Source organism: Mustelus asterias, chromosome 9 (genome assembly GCF_964213995.1).
Source record: "Mustelus asterias chromosome 9, sMusAst1.hap1.1, whole genome shotgun sequence".
NCBI lineage: Eukaryota > Metazoa > Chordata > Chondrichthyes > Carcharhiniformes > Triakidae > Mustelus > Mustelus asterias.
Window position 1 is genome coordinate 42,830,437 of NC_135809.1, and position 23,800 is coordinate 42,854,236.

Consider the following 23,800-nt stretch of genomic DNA (forward strand, 5'->3'; position numbering starts at 1 on the left):
CACCATTGAGCAGATAGGCAGCTGTAGAAATGTCATTGTGGATAAGGGCAAAAGGCTGGACAGCTGGAATTTTGTAAGTGAATAGGGAAAGGGTTTATTTCAGGGTGGACATGGTTGAAGTGACCTAGCAACTGAATCAATATTAAAATGCTTTAAAAAGTGGGCCTACCATCACCTTCCTAGGGCAAGAAAGAATGGAGAGTGGAGTGGGTCTAAGACTAGCTTTAAACCTAAACAATCATGAGGATATGAAAAGCTGGCTAAAGTAAACTGGGAAATTAAGTTCATAGGTCAGTGCAGGTGCAGTGGCAGACATTTAAGCAGATATTTCACAACACTCAGCAAAGATATATTCCAGTGAGAAAGGAAGACTCTGGGATAAAACATGGCGTCTGTGGCTAACTAAGGAAGTTAAAGAAAGTATCAAATTGAAAGAAAAAGGATACAATTTCATTAAGATTAGTGGTGGGTTCAGAAGATCAGACAGAATATAAAAAACAGCAAAAACTAAAAGGAGAGAGAAATTAGAAGAGGAGAGAAAGTTTGCTAGAAATATGAAAGCAGATGGTAAGAGTTTTAAATACAGGTATTTAAAAAGAAAAGTGTAAAATGAATGTTGATCCTCTAGAGAGTGAGTTGGGGAATTAATAATGGAAGATAAGGAAATTGATGTATTGAACAGATATTCTGTATCCATCTTCACTGTGCAGGATACAAATAACACCACAGAAATAATTGTAAATGTAGAGGTGAAAGGCAGAAAGGAACTTAAAACAATTACAATCACCAGGAAAGGATATTAAACCTAAAACTGAAAGCTGGCAAGTCCCCAGATCTTGATGGACTTCATCCTAGGGATTTAAAGGAAGTGGCTGCTGAAATAGTAGATGCAGTGGTTTTAATTTTCCTAAAGAGCTACGCATTACAACTTGTGACATATTTGCCACTATTATACAATAAAGCACATTTATACTGATTAACTGCTTAATAAAGTTCTGTACATGATAGGCTTTCACAAAAGACATGTCAGTTATGAGTTTTACTCTCCATGCAAGGTATTCAGTGAAAGGTACAGGCCAGCATTCTATCTCTCTGCTACTATTTGGTTCCCCAGCTAAAACACACAACTAAACATTCATTGAATATTCTGAAAGTAAACAGGAAAAAATCTTATAATGTTTACCTCACCAATTTCTTCCAGCTTGCCTTGGAGAAGTTGTATCTGTACATTTTGGACTTTGCAGGCGAGTAGAAGATTGTGTCGCTCCAACCTTTTCTGTTCTATTGAGGTTTCTACAGATACATATTCTTTCTGAAGCTTTGCTAGCTCCCTGGACACAAACAACACAATTATATTTTTTGTTTACATTTTGGCTTAGTGTTGATTTTACAATTGTGTCAAAACAAAAAAGGAAATTTACTACTCAAGAGTTACTGGCCAAACAAAGGTGTTCATGTTTATTTCAGAGACCATGTGCTGTATCTGTTCTTGTGTTGGACTTCTTGAAGAAAATAATGACAATAGGGTAATTGTATTGGGTGATTTCAACTTTTCCAATATTAACTAGGGTGGACAGAGTCTTAAAGGCTTGGATGGAGTGGATTTCTTGAAATGTATAAAGAAGAACCTTTCAGGCAAATATGTAGAGGGTCCAAAAAGGGAAGGAGCTGTGCTGGACAGCACGGTGGCACAGTGGTTAGCACTGCTGCCTCACAGCGCCAAAGACTCGGGTTCGATTCCCGGCTTGGTTCTCACTGTTTGTGTGGAGTTTGCATGTTCTCCCCATGTCTGCGCGGGTTTCCTCCAGGTGCTCCGGTTTCTCCCACAGTCTGAAAGATGTACTGGTTAGATGCATTGAACAGGCGCCGGAGTGCGGCGACTAGGGGAATTTCATAGTAACTTCATTGCAGTGTTAATGTAAGCCTTACTTGTGACTAATAAATAAACTTTAACTTGGACCTGATACTAGGAAATGAAGCTGGACAGGTGGTGGGGGAGCATTTTAGCGATAGTGATCACAGCATGATACAATTGAAGTTTGTTATGGACAAACAAATAGATAAATTGCAAAAAAACATTTTGGATTGGGGCAGAATGGATTGTAGTAAAATAAGGCAGGATCTGGCCAAGTGGCCAAAGTGGACTGGGAACAGCTACTCGTGGAGAAATCTACAGAAGAGCGGCGGGGGGGGGGGGGGGTGGTGTGTGTGTGTTCAGAAAGGAAATGGGGAGGGTGCAAGCCCAGCATGTTCCCTCTAGGGTTATTGGAAGGAGAAACAAGTCCAGAGAACCATTGATGACCAGAGATATTCAGGATACGATGAGAAGGAAAAGAAAGGCTTTTAGCAGGTACAAGGGGAGCAAATCAGCGGAGGCATTAGTGAAGAACAGAAAGTGCAGGTTGGAGCTTAAGAAAGCAAATAGGAAAGCAAAGAGAAGATATGAGAAAGCTGTGGTTGGTAAAAGGAGGGAAAATCCCAAGATATTCTATAAGCATTTCAATGGGAAGAAGATAACCAGGGAAAGAGTTGGGCCCTTAGGGATCAAGGGGGCAATTTATAGGTGGAGCCAGAGGACATTGGTAGAGTGTTGAACGAATACTTCACATCTGTCTTCACCCAAGAAATGAGGATGAAGGAATAGAAGTCAGGAAGAGAGACTGTGGGCCTGATTTTACCATCGCGTTGTGCCCATTTTCGGGCCCGAAAATGTGATAAAGTCGGGCGGGAGGCGAGTAGCACTATCCGCGTTCACCTCTGCGCTGGTTCCCCTTTTACCAAGGCCTGTAATGGCCATGATCGGGACTACATGCATTTAAAAACTGACCTAATGGGCTGCATACCCAACTTTACTGGCACTTCCCCCTTTACCACCACGTTCGCCCATTCAGAATCGGCGCAAAACAGACATGCTCCATATAAGTCCGATTTGGGCACTCCAGTTAGTGAGGAGGTAAGTGCTAAGCGTCTGCCGGGGGAGGGGGGGGGGGGGGTCTGCTGCCACTCTGCCTGAGATCAATGGGGGGAGATGGGGGAGAGTGGATTACTCTGCCTGAGATTGGTGGGGGGGAAGGGAAAGGGTGGATCACTCTGTCTGAAATCGGTGGGGGAAAGGGGATGAGGGGCCCACGATCGGTCTGGGTGGCGGGGAGTTGGGGATAAGGAGGTCAGTAAAGTTGTGGGGGTGGGGCAATGTCCGTAGGGGCCGGGGGAGGCATTATCCGCTCTGGGAGGGATGTTTGGAAGGGGGGCGGGGCTCCGACGGAGCATTTTAGCGGTCTGGGAGGGATGCGGCAGGGGAGCAGCATTCCATCATTTTTTTTCTGCGCATGCACAGTTGGAGGTGCCGATAGGAGCTGCAGGGTTTTGGGCGCGTTAAGCCCCGCCCACAGGCTTGTGCAGCGCGATTCGGACTGACTGATATTTTTGCAGGCAGAGTGCATATGGGAATGCCTCAGAACGGGTCTAAAAGCCGGATTTGAAACTCTCCCAGTTTCAAGTCCGCCCAGCATTTAGAATCAAAATGGTAAAATGGGGCCCTGTGAGTTTCTTGAGAAAACTGACGTAGGGAAGGACAAGGTATTGGAAGTGTTGGCAGGTTTAAAAGTGGACAAATCTCCAGGTTTGGATGAATTGTGTCCCAGGCTGTTGTGGGAGGCAAGGAAGGAGATTGCAGGGGCTTTGACGCAAATTTTTAATTCCTCCCTGGCTATGGGGGAGGTCATGATGTGGAGATGCTGGCGTTGGACTGGGGTAAACACAGTAAGAAGTCTCACAACACCAGGTTAAAGTCCAACAGGTTTATTTGGTAGCAAAAGCCACTAGTTAGACAGAACTCCCACTTACCTGATGGAGGAGCAGCACTCCGAAACTTCTTACCCTGAAAAGTGTGATACACTTTGGAAGAAGTAATTTGACAAGGAGGTACTCAATGAACAGCATGGCACTAGGAAATTCTGTGGGACAAAGGGACCTTGGTGTATTTGTTCATAGATTACTGAAGGTAGAAGGGCATGTTAGAAAGGTGTTGAAAAAGGTACATGGGACACTTGCCTTCATCAATTGAGGCATAGATTACAAAGTAAGAAGTCTCACAACACCAGGTTAAAGTCCAACAGGTTTATTTGGCAGCACTAGCTTTCGGAGCCCCAAAAAGCTAGCGTTGCCAAATAAACCTGTTGGACTTTAACCTGGTGTTGTGAAACTTCTTACTGTGCTTACCCCAGTCCAACGCCGGCATCTCCACATCATAGATTACAAAAGCAGGGAGGTCACGTTGGAATTGTATAGAACTTTGGTGGGGCCACAGCTACAGCACTGTGTGCAATTCTGTTCACCACATTATAGGAAGAATGTGATTACACTGGAGGGGATGCAGAGGAGATTCATCAAAATGCTCCCTGGGATGGAACATTTAACTTACGAAGAGAGGTTAGATCGGCTTGGGTTTTTGTTGGAGCAGGGAAGACTGAGGGACAACCTGTTGAACTGTAGGGTCAGTCACAAGGGGACATCCGTTCACGGTGAAGGGCAGGAGGTTTAGGGGAGATGTGAGGAAAAACCCAGAGGATGGTGATGGTCTGGAATACACTGCCTGGGAGGGTGGTAGAGGTAAGTTGACTCACATCCTTTAAGAAGTACCTGAAAGAGTACTTGGTATGTCATAACATTCAAGGCTATGGACCAAGTGCAGGTAAATGGGATTAGGTGGGAGGTCAGGTATTTCTCACGTGTCAGTGCAGACTTAATGGGCTGAAGGGCCTGTTTTGCACTGTATGATTCTAAGAGGCTAAATCTGAAGTGGGGAATACATTTTGTTCAAGTATATTTCAAAACAACACACTGCGATTTTAAAAAATTGAACCTAGGCTACTCTTATATCGTTGACAGAGAAGTAACTTGCAACTGCCCTGGTGAAAGGTAATTCAGAGCCTTCTGCTTTAGGGAAGATGCTACTAATTGGTAAACTAAACTTACTAAAATATAGGCTACATGAAATCCAAAAAGATAAGTTACTGAAAATTCAGTGATTAAAATAAACTTGCTGAAAATAATGCAAACTATTTGTTAACAAAAGCAAAACAAAAATGTACAGTTCAGAATATCAGAAAACACTTTCCATTTATAGAAGGGATAGAAGAAGAAAGTTACAAGATGGCTTTGTTAATGTTTCAAACATTTAACACCATCCCAAGCAATTTTCTGTAATTCAATGGAGTATTAACAAAATGACAGAACCAATGAGGAAGAAATCTCCATTATTAGTTGTTTCTGGGTAAAAGTATGAAAACTGTCTCGTTGGAAGTTACTGCATGCAAGTCTTCATTGTCAAAAGCAGGTTCTCTCACTATCATCTTCTCAATATTAATTAGGGACGGGCAACAAATGCTGCCTTTGCTCAGAACCATGAAATAATAAAGAAAAAAATAATTTTGGTGATGAAAGGTGTGCAGGCTCTTTCCAGTGCTTGTCTGGCCCCCATCCCAAAAACTAACAACAAAGCTTTCTGACCAAAAGATAGTGAGTTATAACATAAATGCTACATCCCAGAGATTCTGTTTGGTAGTGTTTACTGAAATCAATGCAAGCCTTCCTGAAATCAATGCAAACGATTGCAGTTTTTAAGTGCAGCACCAGTTCTTGCCAAATTTCACCCTAACTTTAAAAATATTATGTTAGAAGTGAGCTGCACCCACCAACCTAGCCACACACCTCAGGGTGAATTAATTTCTATTGGAAGTTTCTGCTAATTGTGTTCATTTGCTGCCTTTGAGAATCATCTAAAAAATTAACTGCTTCTTTTGGGTGCTAGGACACTAATAGGAACATTTTGAAAACTTTTGAATATATATTTTTACATTTGCTAAGAAATTGATTACCAAACCTCAACATAGCTAGGAGTAAAATTTTAAGTCTTTTTCAGTCATGTTTACACGAGTTATTCACAGGTGGTGGATTGAATCTCCGTAAAAATGATTTTTTCCTAAATAAACACATTTTCAACTGTATTAATCTAATTGCAGCTACCAATCTTAAATATATCAAGGAATTTTTTTTATAACTATCAATAAGACAAAAATAGAATCCATATGGATAGAGATAAAAGATAAGAAAGCATCCATCACAGTAATATAATTTATGGACCACTAATATGGAAGAGAGGTGCAGACAAATTAGGCCATTGAGTGAAAACCAGAATAATAATCATGGGGGATTTCAACTACTCTGCTATTAACTGGGTAGTACAGGTAGGTAAAGGATATAGAGAATGAAGTTCCTACAGTACCCAAGACTCCTTTCTAATGCATTATGTGAAAAGCCTAACAAGGGAAGGTTCGCTACTGGAACTAGTCATAGAAATCATAGAAACCCTACAGTGCAGAAGGAGGCCATTCGGCCCATCGAGTCTGCACCGACCACAATCCCACCCAGGCCCTACCCCCACATATTTTACCCACTAATCCCTCTAACCTACGCATCCCAGGACTCTAAGGGGCAATTTTTCTAACCTGGCCAATCAATCTAACCCGCACATCTTTGGACTGTGGGAGGAATCCGGAGCACCCGGAGGAAACCCACGCAGACACGAGGAAAATGTGCAAACTCCACACAGACAGTGACCCGAGCTGGGAATCGAACCCAGGACCTCTGGAGCTGTGAAGCAGCAGTGCTAGCCACTGTGCTACCGTGCCGCCCACTAGTAATAGAGAATCAACTAGGGCAGATAAGTGGTTAAAGAAAAGTGATCATAATATTAAACATTTTAAGATGATGAGAAAGGATATAAATATGATAAAAACAGTTAATAAATTGGAGAAACTAATTCTGAGGGGCTGAGATAGAAGTTGGTAAAATAAAATGAAAAACTATATTGACAAACAATGTAGAAGAATAATGGGAAACATTTAAAATGGTGTTCAACAAAAGTGTAGGAAAATGTATTCGCTGAAAGAAAGAAACAAACTAGACACCAGTGGAACTCCACAGATGAATACCAACATAAGGGAACATTTGAGAGTTAGGAAATAGGCTTCCATTTAAGTACCTAGACAGCAGAGCAGCGTAGAATAAGAGAGAAGGATGAACAAAGAACAATACAGCACAGGAACAGGCCCTTCGGCCCTCCAAGCCCGTGCCGCTCCCTGGTCCAAACTAGACCGTTTTTTTGTATCCCTCCATTCCCACTCCGTTCATATGGCTATCTAGATAAGTCTTAAACGTTCCCAGTGTGTCCGCCTCCACCACCTTGCCCGGCAGCGCATTCCAGGCCCCCACCACCCTTTGTGTAAAATATGTCCTTCTGATATCTGTGTTAAACCTCCCCCCCTTCACCTTGAACCTATTACCCCTCGTGAACGTCACCACCGACCTGGGGAAAAGCTTCCCACCATTCACCCTATCTATGCCTTTCAAAATTTTATACACCTCTATTAAGTCTCCCCTCATCCTCCGTCTTTCCAGGGAGAACAACCCCAGTTTACCCAATCTCTCCTCATAACTAAGCCCCTCCATACCAGGCAACATCCTGGTAAACCTCCTCTGTACTCTCTCCAAAGCCTCCACGTCCTTCTGGTAGTGTGGCGACCAGAACTGGACGCAGTATTCCAAATGCGGCCGAACCAACGTTCTATACATCTGCAACATCAGACCCCAACTTTTATACTCTATGTCCCGTCCTATAAAGGCAAGCATGCCATATGCCTTCATCACCACCTTCTCCACCTGTGGCGTCACCTTCAAGGATCTGTGGACTTGCACACCCAGGTCCCTCTGCGTATCTACACCCTTTATGGTTCTGCCATTTATCGTATAGCTCCTCCCTACATTATTTCTACCAAAATGCATCACTTCGCATTTATCAGGATTGAACTCCATCTGCCATTTCTTTGCCCAAATTTCCAGCCTATCTATATCCTTCTGTAGCCTCTGACAATGCTCCTCAGTATCTGCAAGTCCTGCCAATTTTGTGTCGTCCGCAAACTTACTGATCACCCCAGTTACACCTTCTTCCAGATCGTTTATATAAATCACAAACAGCAGAGGTCCCAATACAGAGCCCTGCGGAACACCACTAGTCACAGGCCTCCAGCCGGAAAAAGACCCTTCCACTACCACCCTCTGTCTTCTGTGACCAAGCCAGTTCTCCACCCATCTAGCCACCTTCCCCTTTATCCCATGAGATTCAACCTTTTTCACCAGCCTACCATGAGGGACTTTGTCAAACGCTTTACTAAAGTCCATATAGACGACACTGAAGAAATTAGGAAAGAAGTAGAAAAAAATTGGGAAGGTAAAGATGAACTATGACATTTAATTATCAACAAACATTAAACATAATAAAATATTTTACAGGCACTTCAATTAAAAAAAAGTCTGGGCTTGGAATCGAACCATTAAGAGATAATATCACAGGTAATGATAAAGAAATGGCAGAAATATAAAATAACTATTTTGCTACAGTATTGGGGTGGGGGTTGATAGACATGAAATTGAATGAATTGAGCAATAATAAGTGCATATAAAATAAGGTGGATGTATTAAATAAATTAAACAAACACGAAGAGGAAAAAGCCCCCTGGTCCAAATAGATTGCATCCATGTATTTTTAAAGAATCTGAGGAGAGGTATAATACAACACATTCCACTACACGGTCATGATTGAGCAAACCATTGACCTCCTGAAGGTGCACTTCTGATGTTTGGGCTGTTCAGGTTGGGCTCTCCAATACTCACCTCAGAGGGTTTTCCGCATCATCATTGTTTGCTGCATGCTGCACAATCTTGCACTACAAAGAGGGGATGATTTTCTTCAGGGAGACCTTGTGGGGTGAGATGTCTCCTCAAATGAGGAGATTGTGGAAGGGGGTGATTCTGAAGAGGGCGGAGATTCAGACGAGCCACAAGGATGCCATTGCACAGGAATGACATGGAAGTCGTGCCCATAACAATGTTCCAGAAGGGATAAGGACTTGACTAGTTTTCATAATCAACACACTCTTCAGTCTTTGATACAGGGAAGGCTACAACACCATTATTCTAAGCATGATCAGAAGGCAGAAATCTCACAGTGATCACAGAAACAGCTTTGGTCCCTTTCTGCCCTAACAATCGGGTTGTTCTTGGAATACACAGTAGCCTTGGCAACGTATGGCTACTATGGAATGTGGATTGCACTCAATCTGTGCACGTCCTAAAGCAGCTCCACATAGTTCAGTCATTTCAAGCATAGTATCACCAAGTTAATGGGCATGGCAGCTTTCCAGCAGTCGCAAAGCCAACCAAACATAGATGTGCTGATGTCAGTATGACACCAGCTTAGTTATGCAGCTCTATCAAAAAGACAATCTTAAGTGGTTTGCACTTCGACCTCTCAACAGGGAGCAGCATCCGGAGATCTCCATGTCTCCCACTGCCAGCTCTAATGGATGCATAAGGAGAGGCACTGCCCCAATACTGCCCTCACATACCTGGACATAATGACCTGCAATTCTACATCATGCACTCAAAGTTGCAAGGTGTGTCTGCATTGTCCTTACAAAGATTTCTTCACCATGACAATGGTTTGATTGTTTCCTTACACAGGAGCACACATTTGTTAGAAGCCCGCCAAGTCTCTGTCCTGCATGATCTTTGCATTATGTACAAGATAATGAGAAGCACTGCTAAGCAGCTGATCAGGAGCAAAGCAAGATTGTCACAGGTAATGAGGTGGCTTCATCAAGATGAACACACAGAGTCAAACCCCTCTTGCAAAGATTTGAAATTTTCCCAGATGACCCTTACTTCTCCCATTCAGCACCATGCATGGGAGAGTAAGGACTAACAAAGGAAGGGCTTCAGGTTTGATGCCACTTTTCCCAAACACTTATTCTCATAAAGTAAATGTCATTGCAAGCTATGCATTGAGAAAACAACAGTATTGTTAGTAGCAACAACTAATTTTGCCAGCCACAAAAAATAGAGATCAGTGCGACAGTAGCAGGATAAGTGATAATCATAGAATCCTTACAGTGCAGAAGGAGGTCATTTGGCCCATCGAGCCGAAGCCGACAACAATCCCATTCAGGCCCTAACCCCGCAACCCATGCATTTACCCTGCTAGTCCCCCTAACACTAAGGGGCAATTTAGCATGGCTAATCCTCCTAACCCACACATCTTTGGAGTGTGGGAGGAAACTGGAGCACCCGGAGGAAACCCACACAGACCAAGGGTGACCAGGGTCAGGGATGTACTGGGTAGTGGAGGGGTGGACTGGATGACACCAGCACGTGAGGGTGAACATCTGGCGCGTGACCAAAGCCATATAAGACCTTAGGGCGGTCGTGCTCAGACCCAAAGCCATACGTGGTCTCGAGGAGGCGCAACGGTGGAGTGGGATCCCATCTAAGCATAACTCTGCTTGAATGGAATTCCACATTGGCCCCAAGACTAGACCTTCCCACCCTCCAGGTCAGGTGCCCTACAGTTTGAGCCACCTCATGGAAATACCCTCCGTGCCCTTTGTCACTGCAGAGGGGTTTCCTGTACGGGCTCCTGCTGCACACCTTCCATCATCATGTCCTCACCCGTCGCCTGGATACACCTTGGCAGGCCCTGTTGCCATCTGGCGACGGAGGTCCCTCTACGGAGTGATCCTCCCCCACTATCTTGGGGACCTAGGGTGAAGGGTGGTGCATACAGCAGTTCCTTACAAGGGTAGGTTACACCAGTTCACAGGCTCCCAAGAAACATGCCCTTTTTGCAATCTTGGGGAGCCCGTGAATCACGTCTATGTTGAATGTTATAGGCTGGACCCCCTTTTTAGTTATCTTAAAAACCTCTTATTGATGTTCTGTTTGCACTTCAGCCGCATGCTCCTAATCTACAGACACGCGGTGAGGTGGCGGGGGGGCGCGGTGGTGGTGGTGACGGTGGACGGAGAACCTCCTCTTGAACCTGCTCCTGGGCCTGACTAAACTCGCCATAAAACAGGTCCAGGCAGCGGGCGACCGGCCCGACTGTCTGCCCCTCTACTGCGGCTACATTCGTGGCCGGGTGTCCCTGGAGAGGGAGCATGCGGTGCCCGAGGACACTGTTGAAGACTTCCGTGCTTGTTGGGCACCACAGGGATTGGAGTGTGTTATTGACCCTTTTAATTACATTTTGAGTTTTAAGTTTCCTTTCGACTTTGCTTTTTGTTTCGGGTAGTTCCCTTCCTTTTGGAGGCTGCCCCTTTTAATTTGTCCCTCAATTGATTTGATTTAGTTTAATTATAGAATCATAGATACCTACAGTGCAGGAAGCCATTCGGCCCATCGAGTCTGCAACGACCACAATCCCACCCAGGCTCTATCCCCATAACCCCATGCATTTACCTTAGCTAGTCCACCTGACACTAAGGGGCAATCCACCTAATCCGCACATCTTTGGACTGTGGGAGGAAACCGGAGCACCCGGAAGAAACCCACACAGACACAGGGAGAATGTGCGAACTCCACACAGACAGTAATCCAATCGGGAATCGAACCTGGGTCCCTGGCTTTGTGAGGCAGCAGTGCTAACCACTGTGCCACCGTGCTGCCCTGGTTAGCCAAAAAGTCCACTGGGATATATAAAGAGGTTACAAATGGCGCTGGGTGTCAGAGAGGTGTGTGTGGAGTTGAATCAGAAAATAAAGGGAGTTTACAAAGAAACAGGACTTGTGTTTCCTTTACTGAACTGCAACTGAGAGGCTCAAACATTGATAGCAGAGAATGGTTACTGGTTCCAAGTAAAGGGCTGCAAGTTACGACTTTTTCAAAAAAAGAGAAGACTTCACTCAGCATTTCCAATCAATGAAGGAGTGAATGGGAGACAGCAAAATGACTGAACCCAGAGTAAAAGTGTTAGGATGTGACTGTCCACCATTATTCTTAGACACCGAACCTTGTGACCAATGGAGAAGCGAAGTCATCATGTGGACTAAGGTAACTGGTTTGGGAAAAAGAAAACAAGGAATGGCCTTGGCTCGTTCTTTACCATATAGAAGTAAAATTAGACGCAAAGTATTTTCCGAATTGGAGTTGGAACATTTGGACCTGGAGGAAGGTCTGGATAATTTATTAATATTTATGGATAACATTTATCAAAAGGATGACTTATTAAGTGCGTATGAAACCTGCTCAGATTTCGATAGTTTTCAGAAATCAGAGGATATTTCCACTGAAGAATATGTGATGGAATTTAATAGACTATATATAAGGCTGCAAAAACACCATATGGAAATTCCACAGTCCATGTTGGCATTTAAGTTACTGGACTGTGCTAAAGGTACAAATACGGATAGGCTCCTGGTTTTGACAGGAGTTAAATTTGCAGACAAAGATACCTTATATGATCAAATGTTAGAGGCCTCTGAAACGATCTAATAGTGTGTTTGAAGCTACACATGACACGGAAGAATCGGAAGAGGAAGGATACAGTGATCACAAAGAAGGCATTGTCTTAATAACAAGAAATTTTACTTCTTTGGGGTCTTAGAATTTTTGGGGGAGAATCCTGGCAAAGGTATTTAATACCTTTAATGATATGAACATGGTACTTAATGAGTACATATTGGGGGATTCACTAACCTTGGTAGATGGTTGGCAGGAATCCCGATGCCCCGTTTGCCAAAAGCCAGGATTCCCGGCGGGTGTGAGGACTATCGGGATTCACCCGACCTGCCGGCACCAATCAGGTTCCTGCCCATAGCGGGTGACAATCCAATTATTATGCAAACCCACTAATTATAATACAGTTAGCAGGCTTGAAAGCACATTCACCACTCCCCCGACATTCACCAGCGGGAAATGCACCAGGCGGGCTTCGGTGCTGGTCATCACCAGAGTGAATATGGCATGCTGGTCCCCAAGGGGGTTCAAGGAACTTGATCCAGTGGCCATTTGCCCCTCTGTCGCTGCCAGGCTACAGAGCAAGGGTCCTCTAAGGATCCTGGGGGGTGGGTGGACTCAGGCTGAGGGCAACGGGCTGATCTCACCACTCTCCCCTACATTAGGGGTCTCGTGGCTGGACTGACCCTTCTAGCCCTACCTGAACTGATGATCACCTCTGCCATGGTGATTTCAGGCAGCTCTGTGACCAACATTTTCATTCCTGCCTATCAGCTGTGAAAATTTGAAGTGGTTTGTTTACTTTGATCTCCATGACCTTGGACAGCTATTTTTTTTAATTCATTCATGGGATATAGGCGTTCCTGGCTGGCCAGCATTTATTGCCCATCCCTAGTTGCCCGAGGGCAGTGAGAATCGACCATATTGCTATGGATCTGGAGTCACATATAGGCGAGATGAGGTAAGGATGGCAGATTGTCTTCCCTATAGGATATTAGTGAACCAGATAGGTTTTGCCGACAATCGACAATGGTTTCAGTCATTAGCAGATTCATAATTCCAGATAATATTTACTGAATTCAAATTCCATCGTCTGCCATGGCAGGCTATGAACCTGGGTCCCCAGAACATTAGCTGAGTTTCTGAATTAATAGTCTCGCTATAATACCACTAAGCCATCACCTCCCCAAGCTAGCAGGCTTTTAAATCCCAGCAGCACTCCATTCTGCAGCAGGCATTTCCCTTCTGACTGTCAGAAGCTGCAGGTGTGAGCAGACCCTTTCAAGTCCTCTGACAAGAAGTCAATTTTTGCAAACAAAATCTCACTAACTGTCCTGGCTGGAGACAATACACATCTCTTTAACCTGTGCTTAACTCTCTCTCCACTCACACTGTCTGTACCTTTAAGACTTGATTACCTGTAAAGACTCACATTCCTAACATTATTTTGTAAATTGAGTTTGTTTCTTTATATGCTCTGTTTGCGAATACATCTCCCACTCACCTGACGAAGGAGCAGCGCTCTGAAAACTTGTGGCTTGTGCTACCAAATAAACCTGTTGGACTTTAACCTGGTGTTGTGAGACTTCTTACTGTGCTTACCCTAGTCCAACGCCGTCATCTCCACATCGTAATTAATTGAACGCAGTGATTTTACAAAAAAATGTACAATCAAACTAATTAAAACAGAAAATGCTGGAAACACTCAGCAGGTCTGGCAGCATCTGAAGAGTTAACAAGTCATAGAATTACTATGGCGCAGAAGACCATTTAGCCCAACTTATCTACACCAGAATGAAGCATTCTCCAGGGCAATGCATCTGCCAATCAGCACTCCTTTCTCAAGCAGTTTCAATTGTTGTTCCATTTACAATTGGTAGTCTTGATTTTGTCCTGATGAGTGCAAGGCAAAAAGCTTCAACAATGTCTCCTTTTTTTTCAGCAGTATGCATTCTGTCAATGAATACATGCTATATTTATGGTTGTATCAAATGGTCTGTCAATGACTTTCAACATTTAAAAAATAAAGTTGAAGCATTATCAAAATGAGAAGAACAAGATGATTGGTTGTGCTTTAACTGTAAATTATTTGTCCAGCACTTTTGGAATAGTTTGATTATTCACAATAAAATGTTGGATACTTCTTTGATAACTCACACAAACATACCTGGTAATGTTTAACAATTTCTTCCTAACTTCATCAAGTTCCTTTTGTGCATCCTTGACTTGTGTCCTTTTGATTAACAGCTTGTTATTGAGATTGTGCTGTATCACCATGGCTTCATCTACAGTTCGCATTAACTGCATCTCCTCCTGTGATTTCCAATAGAAAACTGTAGTTTATATCAAATGAGAGAAGCTTTTATTCATCAATGGGGATATCAAGAGATAAATGTAAGTGGTGATATAGACTACAAAATGCATCATGAAAGCAAAAGTATTTAATGAAGCTAAACAACTACAAATTCTTGATTTCATTTAACCTGATGTGGGAAAAGATGTTACGTGAAAGCCAGGTACCTCTGGAGAGAGGAAGGTCTCACATAGACCTCTTACCAAGCCACTGTTATAAGCCTCCCTGTAATTAGCTTCAGAGTAGTCATTGTAGTTGGCAGCAGATATCTGTGAGCAAGAGCTGGAGAAGCAAAGTGCAGAAAGGATAAGAAAGCAAATTAGCTTCCTTTCTAAACTACTTGTTTAAATTTGAAAACATTACTGGATGACATTAACCATTTATTATATATTAAAAATAATAGGTGCATCACAATATTCCATTTCAAAAGGTTCTGAAACTCCAGTTCTGACGAAGGGTCATCTAGACTTGAAACATTGTCTCTATTCTCTCCCCATAGATGCTGTTAGACTTGCTGAGATTTTCCAGCATTTTCTGTTTTTGCTCCACTCAGTCATCTCCTCTTCCTTCTCTACCTGCCCAAACTGCAGATTCGCTGGATTGAAAAAGCAGTGATAATGATGATGAATGAAAGGATATATTGTATAAATTCGACTCAAAGCCTAAGCCTTTACAAAACACAGATTGAAGTGGGAGAATAGCAGCTGTCCAAACTCCAGTCCCCATCTTTGCTCCCCACCACTGTTAGGATTTCAGGCTTCAACCATGTTCCCCCCCCAACACTGGCGGAAATGCAGCTGCTCCAAAATCACCTTCCCCTGAACAGCACATCCTCCCAGCCACTGTTCTTTGTCATTGTTTTGATTTATTGTCATATGTATTGGGATACAGTGAAAAGTATTGTTTCTTGCGCGCTATACAGACAAAACATACCATTCATAGAGTACATAGGGGAGAAGGAAAGGAGAGGGTGCAGAATATAGTGTTAATCATAGCTAGGGTGTACTGAAAGATCAGATTAATATATGGTATATATGGGTTGTGAATAATATATTACCATGAATAGAGGATTGATTAACTGACAGAAATCAATAGAATGAGAATAAACAAGTCCTTTTCAGGTCCAAAGGCTGTAATTAGAAGGGTGCCACAAGGATCAGTGTTTGGGCATATGTGCAATTAATATTGATGACGTTGATGTGGGGATTAAGTGTAATGTATCCAAGTTTGGTGATAATACAAATGTTGGTGGGAAAGTAAGCAGTGAAGTGGATGGAAAGAGTTTAAAGGGGTATAGACAGGTTGAATGAATGGACAAGAACTTGGCAGTTGGAATATAACGTGAAGAAATCTGAAGTTGTCCAATTTGATAGGAAATATAGAGAAACAGAATACTTTTGAAATGCTGTGAAACTGGGAAATGTTGATATTCAAAGGGACCTAGGTGTCCTTTTGCCAGAAGCTCAGAATGTTAACATGCAGGTACTGCAGGAAATTAGGAAAGCAAATTGTATGTTAATCTTTATTACAAAGGCATTAGGGAATAAAGATAAAGATATACAACTTTATGGTGGTGCAACAACTGGAAAACTGCATACAATTTTGATCTCCTTCCCTAAGAAGAATAGTTGCCTTAGTCACGAGTGCAACATGCTGACTCCAGGAATGAGAAAATTATTCTATGAGGAAACGCGAAGTAGATTAGATCCATATTTCCTAGAATTTAGAAGGATGAGAGGTGATCTAATTTAAACATATTTAATTCTTAAAAGGTATGAATATTTAGTTACTGGTTTCCCTGGTTGAAAAGTCACAAGGAGTCACAATCTCAGAATAAGGAGTTGGCCATTTAGGACTGAGATGAAGAGAATATTTTTTACTGAAGTGTTCATTTTTGAGGCTTTGAATCTTAGAGGTTTGCTCTAACATTGAGTATATTCGAAACAGTGATCAATAGATTTTTGGGAACAGAGGGAATTAAGAGATATTGGGATGGTGTGGGAAGGTGAAATAGAGCTACATGATAAACCATGATCTTAGTTAATGACAGAGCGGGCGTGAAAGCCCGAATGACCTACTGAGGCTCCAATTTCTTTTGATTTGATTTATTGTCACATGTATTGGGATAATTTCTTGCACACTGTACAAAGCATACCGTTCATAGATTACACAGGGAGAAAGAAAGGAGAAGTTGCAGAATTAGTGTTACAGTCACAGCTAGGTTGTAGAGAAAGATCAGCTTAATATATAGTAGGTCGATTCAAACGTCTGATGGCAGCAAGGAAGAAGCTGTTTTTGAATTGGTAGGTACATGATCTCAGACTTTTGCATATTTTTCCTGCCAGAAGAAGGTGGAAGAGAGTATGTCTGGGGGGATACCTGCAGTTCCTCAGGTAGTACCACTTGGATCTGCACACCCAGGGAAGAAGAACTGATTCCAAAGGGACACGAACTCATGCCCTGGGCGGTGGGTAGCACTCAATCCTAAATAGCTTAACTAAAGTTGGTGCAAAGTGGAGACTGCTGCCAAGTGGTTGAGACTATGTCTGGCTAAAATCTCCCTCCCTTCCAAGGCCAGAGTCAGAACTTGAAGTTAAGTGGCGGCGGGCTGCGACTGGGTTGGCGCAGTGGCACCGCGTCAATAACAGGGCCTCAGACTGGGAGCTTGGATGTAACTCCTGTGTCAGTGGCAGCGACTTCTACAGCAGAGGCGACAGCAGGAAAATGGCACAGCCCATGAGAGTGTTCTGTAGGCTGCACATGGAAGCAACAGTTATTGGCAAAATGGGCTCAGAATCTTATACTCACAGAAAGTGAATCATATTGGTAGCGGATTAGACAAAGAGACTCTTGTTGGCTAGGCAGAGGGCAGAAAGAAAATACATAATCTGAAAGTTGGAATTCTGCCAAATGATTGAAATTTCTCATCCTTGTACACGGCCAACTGTTCACCCATGGCAGGCATGTCAAACACATTTTATTCACACACTTTCTTCAGGAAGAAATGGCCTATAACAGGCAGCAATAGTTAATCACCAGGGAGAAGGCACGGCTGCATGTTGGAGATGGTGCTAGGTCATCAGTGAAGCAGTTGTTGCTGAGGCTAGGAACGATATGTTCCTGTCTAATGCTCATTCTCAAGCCTCACTTCACCTTTATCCTGCAATCTGTTATCATTTACCTATTGCCTTCTCTCCTTTCCCTCACCCCAGCCTTGTGGCTTTAGGCTTTCAGATGGCCAAGAATAGCCATCTGGCCAGGGAGCGAGATGGGAGGCTGAAGGCTTAAATGAACAAGAGACCGAGGAAGAGGGCACATCGTCACTCAATCTGATAATCGAAGCTACAAGCTCAGATACTTGCATTGTGCAAACTTTAGAGGATAGTATAGAGGCAGGATCTGCAGGTGTTGGGACATCACCAGACACAAATGGGTTGCAATCAGGCCCTTGAGAAAGGACAATATGGGTGCCAGTTCTCTGAGATCTCAGATGATGAGGTGATGTTCAGAAAAAAGACTGATAGGCATGCACACAAAAATGTTTGGTGCAATGCAGACCTGCCAGAATGCCAAAGAGCATGATTAAAGATAGTGAAAGGGTTTGTTAACCTGGCATAGGGCTTTGAGTAGAGTTTTGAGTTCATCCTTTTCAGCCTTAAAGTGGTGACTAACTCCACCAGAACATGTGCATACCTAACCAACATGCAGCATTCAATAGTCAAAGTCTAAGTTTCAATGCAGTTCAAGCCATACAATTTATGAATGCTGCAATGGAAGCTCAGGATGAGGTCATCATGAAATTTCTGCTATTGTTCTGCAAGCTCAGTTGCTGCCATGTAGGCTTAGGCAGTTGCCATCATGTCTGAGGATAACAGTGTTCAAACAGATTTTCAAGGTCTTACAGGAGTCCAGCAATCCAATAGATTACTCAGGAAGCTCAGGAAATTCCATGAGGGACTGATCATGGTGTTGTGGTGCACAAACATCATTTTCTCTCAGAATGACAAGATCTGTGCTCCCACTGAATGTAAGAAGCTTTCCACCAGCCATGCTGCAACCAACTGACAAGGGCACATATAAATTAGGCACTCCAGGAATACAAATTTTGATTAGTTGAGTATTGTATGGAATTCTTGGTGTTTTGGATAAAGTTGGTATGGAATGTTTGTTTTGTGGAGGTTTTTAATTCAAGGTTGTAGCTAAGAGGATTTAACTGATGATACAGTGTGAAGTTATTGAACAATGGAGAACTGTGGTTAAGCAGTACTTTCAAGGACAGCCTGTCTGGGACATTGATATGCTCCTCCCTTCCACCTCCTCAGGAGGTCCTAACTCAACCCATGTGACAAAGACTGTGCCTACATAGTGGCCAGGTTATGGAGAATGCAACAGACCATTACAAGTTAAAACACCCAATCCAGTGAGTGCATCAGGGCTATTCCAGAGCAACTGAGGCAACAGATCTGATGCTTCAACACCCCAATAATCTGCTCAATAGGCCTCTCATTATATAAATGCTGGCCACGTGTAGTTAGGTTGTACAGTGGAGTTATCAGCCAGATGTGGAGCTGATAACCCTAATCATACAACAATCACTCTCTTGCAAGGCCATATGTACAGTCGATGGCACTTGGCACCATCAGGAGCCAACTAACCAAGCAAAGCCATGTGCATGCTCCCCCTGAAGGCCATTAATTCCCCTCTCTTGCATACTAAACTTCTGTCACCTTTCTGATGTAGCAAGGGATGGCAAAGTGGGAAATGTTAGCTATGTCATCAGTTCCAGCCTGGAAGGATCTAATCGTGAAGAAATTAAGGGCCATATCTCTTTCAAGGCCACCTGGCTGGGAGCAAGTCGTTTGCCCAGAGCCATTGCAATCACAGGCAACATTGCGCATGTCCAGTACTACTCCCTGCAAACTTTACCAATTGTCAAGATGGCATTTGAACAACCAGCCATATGGCAGCAAAAATATTCGATACAAAACTGGCACACACTGCACCAGAACTATAAGTCCTATAGAGTGAAATGTTATGGCCAAGGTCTTTTCCAGCTACAAACAAGCCTTTCTTTGTTCCATCTTCCTTTTCAGATTACTTTATAGTTTAATTCCTTTTTGAATGTTTCAATTGAACCTGCCCCCCACCACACTCTCAGGCAGTCCATTCCACTCACTTCATGTGAATAAACTTTTTCTCATATCATTTTTGCCAATTATTTTAAAACTATGCTCTCGCATTCTCAATATCTTCAAAATCCAAAATCATTCAATCCACCAGTCTCTCCACTGTGGTACAGCAAGTAAGACCAATAGAATGTTGGTGTCTATTGCTAGGAGAATCAAGTATGAAAGTAGGCAAGTGTTGCTGTGGCTGTATAGGATCTTAGTGAGAGCACATCTGGAGTATCATGTGCAGTTTTGGTCTCCTTACTTAAGAAAGGATATAATTGCACTGGAATTAGTTCAGAAAAGGTTCACAATTTCTGGAGAGAAGGGCTGGTTGAGCAGACTGAGCCTAAACCCACTGGAGTTTTAAAAATTGAGAAGTGATTTTATTGAAACATAAGATCCTGAAGGGACTTGATCAAGTGGATGCAGACAAAATGTTTCCCCTTTTGGGGACTCCAAAACTAGGGGATACAGTGTAAAAATGAAGGATCTCCCATTTAACACACGAGATTATTTTTCTCTCAGAGGGTCACTAGTCTGTGGAATTCTATTCCCCCGAGAGCAGTGGAGGCTGGGTCATTAAATAAATTGAAATTGAAGGCTGAAAGGAGTCAAGGGTTATGCGGAGGGGAATCAGCAATAATATTACTGAATGGCACAAGAACCTTGAGGCGCGGAATGGCCTACTCTTAATTTGTCTGTTCTTGTGGTGCCCATCTGCATATGGTAACTGTTTCAGTTTGCGCCAAATCTGAAAAGTGTGTTTGCATAAATTCCTGTCATCAGAACTCAGATGCAGTGTTCCCCAAGATGCCCAAATTATTCAAGATAAACTTCAGAGCAGTGAGGCCATACAAGATGGCACCAGAGGATGAATATGGACTCATCCACACACTAATCCATAGCGCTGAACCTCTTTGGCACACCTTCCAGCAACTTATACAGCTGTTTGTGTGAGGTGTCCTTCTCAATGCTAGGACCCCTCTGTGCTCATCTCTGTCATCAAAAGCAGAACTGGAAGAGGGCTGTTCATGGATTGACAGTGCATCAGTAACTTTTGCTGTCCACTGGTGCTGGATGTTTTATTGTGTCCTTTATTTCACTATAATGCCTAAAAGGAATGCCAGTGTTTGAGCTGTGCTTGGGAAGGGGTGGAGTGCTTAGCTGTGCATTCACAGAATTGTGCTCCACTGAGGTCTGTTCTTTTGCAGGAGTTTGTCGGTGTTGAGAAAGCCCTAGATTAAAAAGAAAGATACTAAGTTAAGTAGGAGAGAAAAATTGAAAGTGGCAGTCTTGAAAATCCAGACTGAAGTTGCTAAGCTTGCATTAGCTGTGTTAATTTGAAAGAAGGGATATCCTATTTTCACGACCATCGGACACTCTTCCCTTCCTAATGCTCGTGACCCTATTACCTAGATCAGTTAAAGGAAAGTAAAGTTAATTTATTAGTCACAAGTAAGGCTTACATTAACATTGCAATGAAGTTACTGTGAAATTCCCCTAGTCGCCACACTCCGGCACCTGTTCAGGTCAATGCACCTAACCAGCACGTCTTTCAGACTGTGAGAGGAAATCGGAGCACCCGGAGGAAACCCATGCAGACACGGGGAGAACATGCAAACTCCACACAGACAGTGACCCAAGCCAGGAATGGAACCCGGGTCCCTGGCGCTGTGAGGCAGCAGTGCTAACCACTGCGTCACTGTGCCGCCCCACTGCCACTGTGCCACAGCACTGTTTTAGACTTCCTTGCTTGGTATGTGTGAGGGCGATGGTGCTGAAGGCTCCACCTGTCTTTGTCCTTAGGGTTAGTGAGTGTGTGTTAAGAACCTAAGTGGAGAAGTTTGGGGCTTGTGCATATTGATGTGGATAGAGTGTATAAGAAACAAGATGGGATAAAGATGGGGAGGTGATGAATATAAAGGAAAGTGTGTGTGATGTGAAGTGAGTAAGGAGTGCAGGAAGTAGCAGAGGCTTGTGGCAGGGTGTGAGAAGAAAATGGAGATGGTGTGCAATGTGAAGACAGGAACATTAAGCAGTGAACATGTTTGGAATGAAAAATAAGTATTTTAGTGTGCCATTGAGATTGTATGTGGAAGGAAATAATGCAATGGAGGTAACATTTGAGAGGAGCTTGGAGGTGTGCGAGGAGTATGGTGAGACCTGGATAAGGAAAAGGGAAAAATGAAGAGATATACTCATCCTTGCTGCTCTTCTGAGGTCATTAATCCACTTTCCTCAACTGGCTGTTACCATCGATCCGATTGGCTGCCTCTGTCCAGACCTGCTCTAAAGTAAAGTGCTATAAAAGAACATGGGGCGATTCTCCCAAAAAAAATTCTAAGTGTCGAATTCGCAAGAAAACTGGAGTAAATCACACTGGCTTTTTCATTGGCAGCTTCAAAATGAATCTCCCACACTCCGTGCACGAGCGTGATTCACTCCAGAAACCAGTGGGCGGGGCCTATTCCCAATGGAGAGGCTGGCAGCATAGCGCTGAGCAGGGCACTGCACATGCACTGATCTAAACGCACAGAGACACACCCGGCCTACCAGCCTCCCGATTGCTGGCCAGCTCGATCACTGGCCAGCTCCACGGAGTTCTGCCCGCCACCTCCCCACCCCCCCCCACCGCCCCCCACCCCCCCACAGCCCAATTGCTGGCCCCCCCAAGCAGGTCTGGGCCCCAATTCTCCCCCCCCCCCCCCCCCCCCACTTGCAGTCCCGACCCCCTAGCAGGCTGCCCTCCGCACACCCTCACCATGATGTTTAGCCCCAATTGCTGCTGTCCTTCCCTCTGCTCTGTCCCAAAGTGCACAGTAGCAGCGAGACCTCCCATCCCCTCAGATTGCCCTCTATTAGGCCCCACCCCTTGGCACTGCCTGATGCCAAGGTGCCCCCTGGGCATTGGCACTTTGGCCCTTGGGCAGTGCCAGGCTGGCACTGCTAAAGTGCCAATACCCAGGGAGCACTAGCCCCCGCCTCCACACCCTCTGGGGGGCTCTGATCAGCCACTCCCCTCCCCTTCACTCCAGCGGGGTCCCACCAGCTCCTTGTTGGTGGGGAGCTATAGTAATCCCCGTTGGAGTGAACCACTCTGGCAGAGGGAGTGGGGGGGGGGGGGGGACCGCACGCTGGAGATGCTAACAAGTCCAGAGGCTTCAGTCCCGGGCCTGTTAATTGTATTTAAATAATTTATGCATCTCCCCGCCGATCTCTGGCGCAGAGCTGACACCGCCAGAAATCTGGCACTGGGAGATGCTATCGGGGCAGAACACCCAGCACGGATCCCGCGGATTGGGTGCCACTGGAATCTCCCAGCCCGCTGCGCTAATGGGAGAATTAACCCCCCATACCTTTTCCACTACTCGGATCTCCAGGAAGACCTCAAAAGTGGGGTAATCTGTATTGTCACAATATTTTCCAATGTTCTTCCAACAAAGATATAGAAAAGGGATGAATTCCCTGTTTAAGGTAGTTGTGTATCCCTGATTTCCCTGTCTACCGCTTTCCTCCCTCGAATTCCATTTCTTCTTGCTCTCTTTCCATTTTTTTTCTTGCTCTCTTGCCCTTTTCTATTCTCCACCCTCCATCTATATTTCCTGTCCTCTTTCCTGATACCATTCTGGTAACAGCAATATAGCAAACTTCTCTGCGCTTCAAATCTGCTCTGAAATTCTCTAAAGGTTTTAATGTGTGTTTCCCACCCCCCCCCCCCCCCAACCCCCAACCCCCCCAAAAACCCACAACCTCCTTCTTCCCACTGTAATGTCCTAATTATGTTCAGGGTTATGGGTTTTACATAAAAATAAAATACATAGTTTGCACATTTAGATTCAACAGATTTATTCTAGGAGGTCTGTACAAAGTACAAACTGAAACCAAAAGCAGCAGCCTGTGTAAAGACCTAATTACATCATCATCA

At 43.9% G+C, this 23,800-nt stretch overlaps 1 protein-coding gene across 1 annotated transcript in view; it reads right to left on the bottom strand.

Annotated features, from left to right (window-relative positions):
- LOC144498648 (structural maintenance of chromosomes protein 1B-like) overlaps positions 1–23,800 on the bottom strand; it is a 139,057-nt gene that overhangs the window by 53,686 nt on the left and 61,571 nt on the right. The window contains exons 17-18 of the mRNA XM_078220093.1: positions 14,519–14,664; positions 1,184–1,331 (exon numbers count right to left, since the gene is read on the bottom strand). Of these exons, the coding sequence (XP_078076219.1) occupies positions 1,184–1,331; positions 14,519–14,664 (294 nt within the window). The remainder of the gene's footprint in view (positions 1–1,183; positions 1,332–14,518; positions 14,665–23,800) is intronic.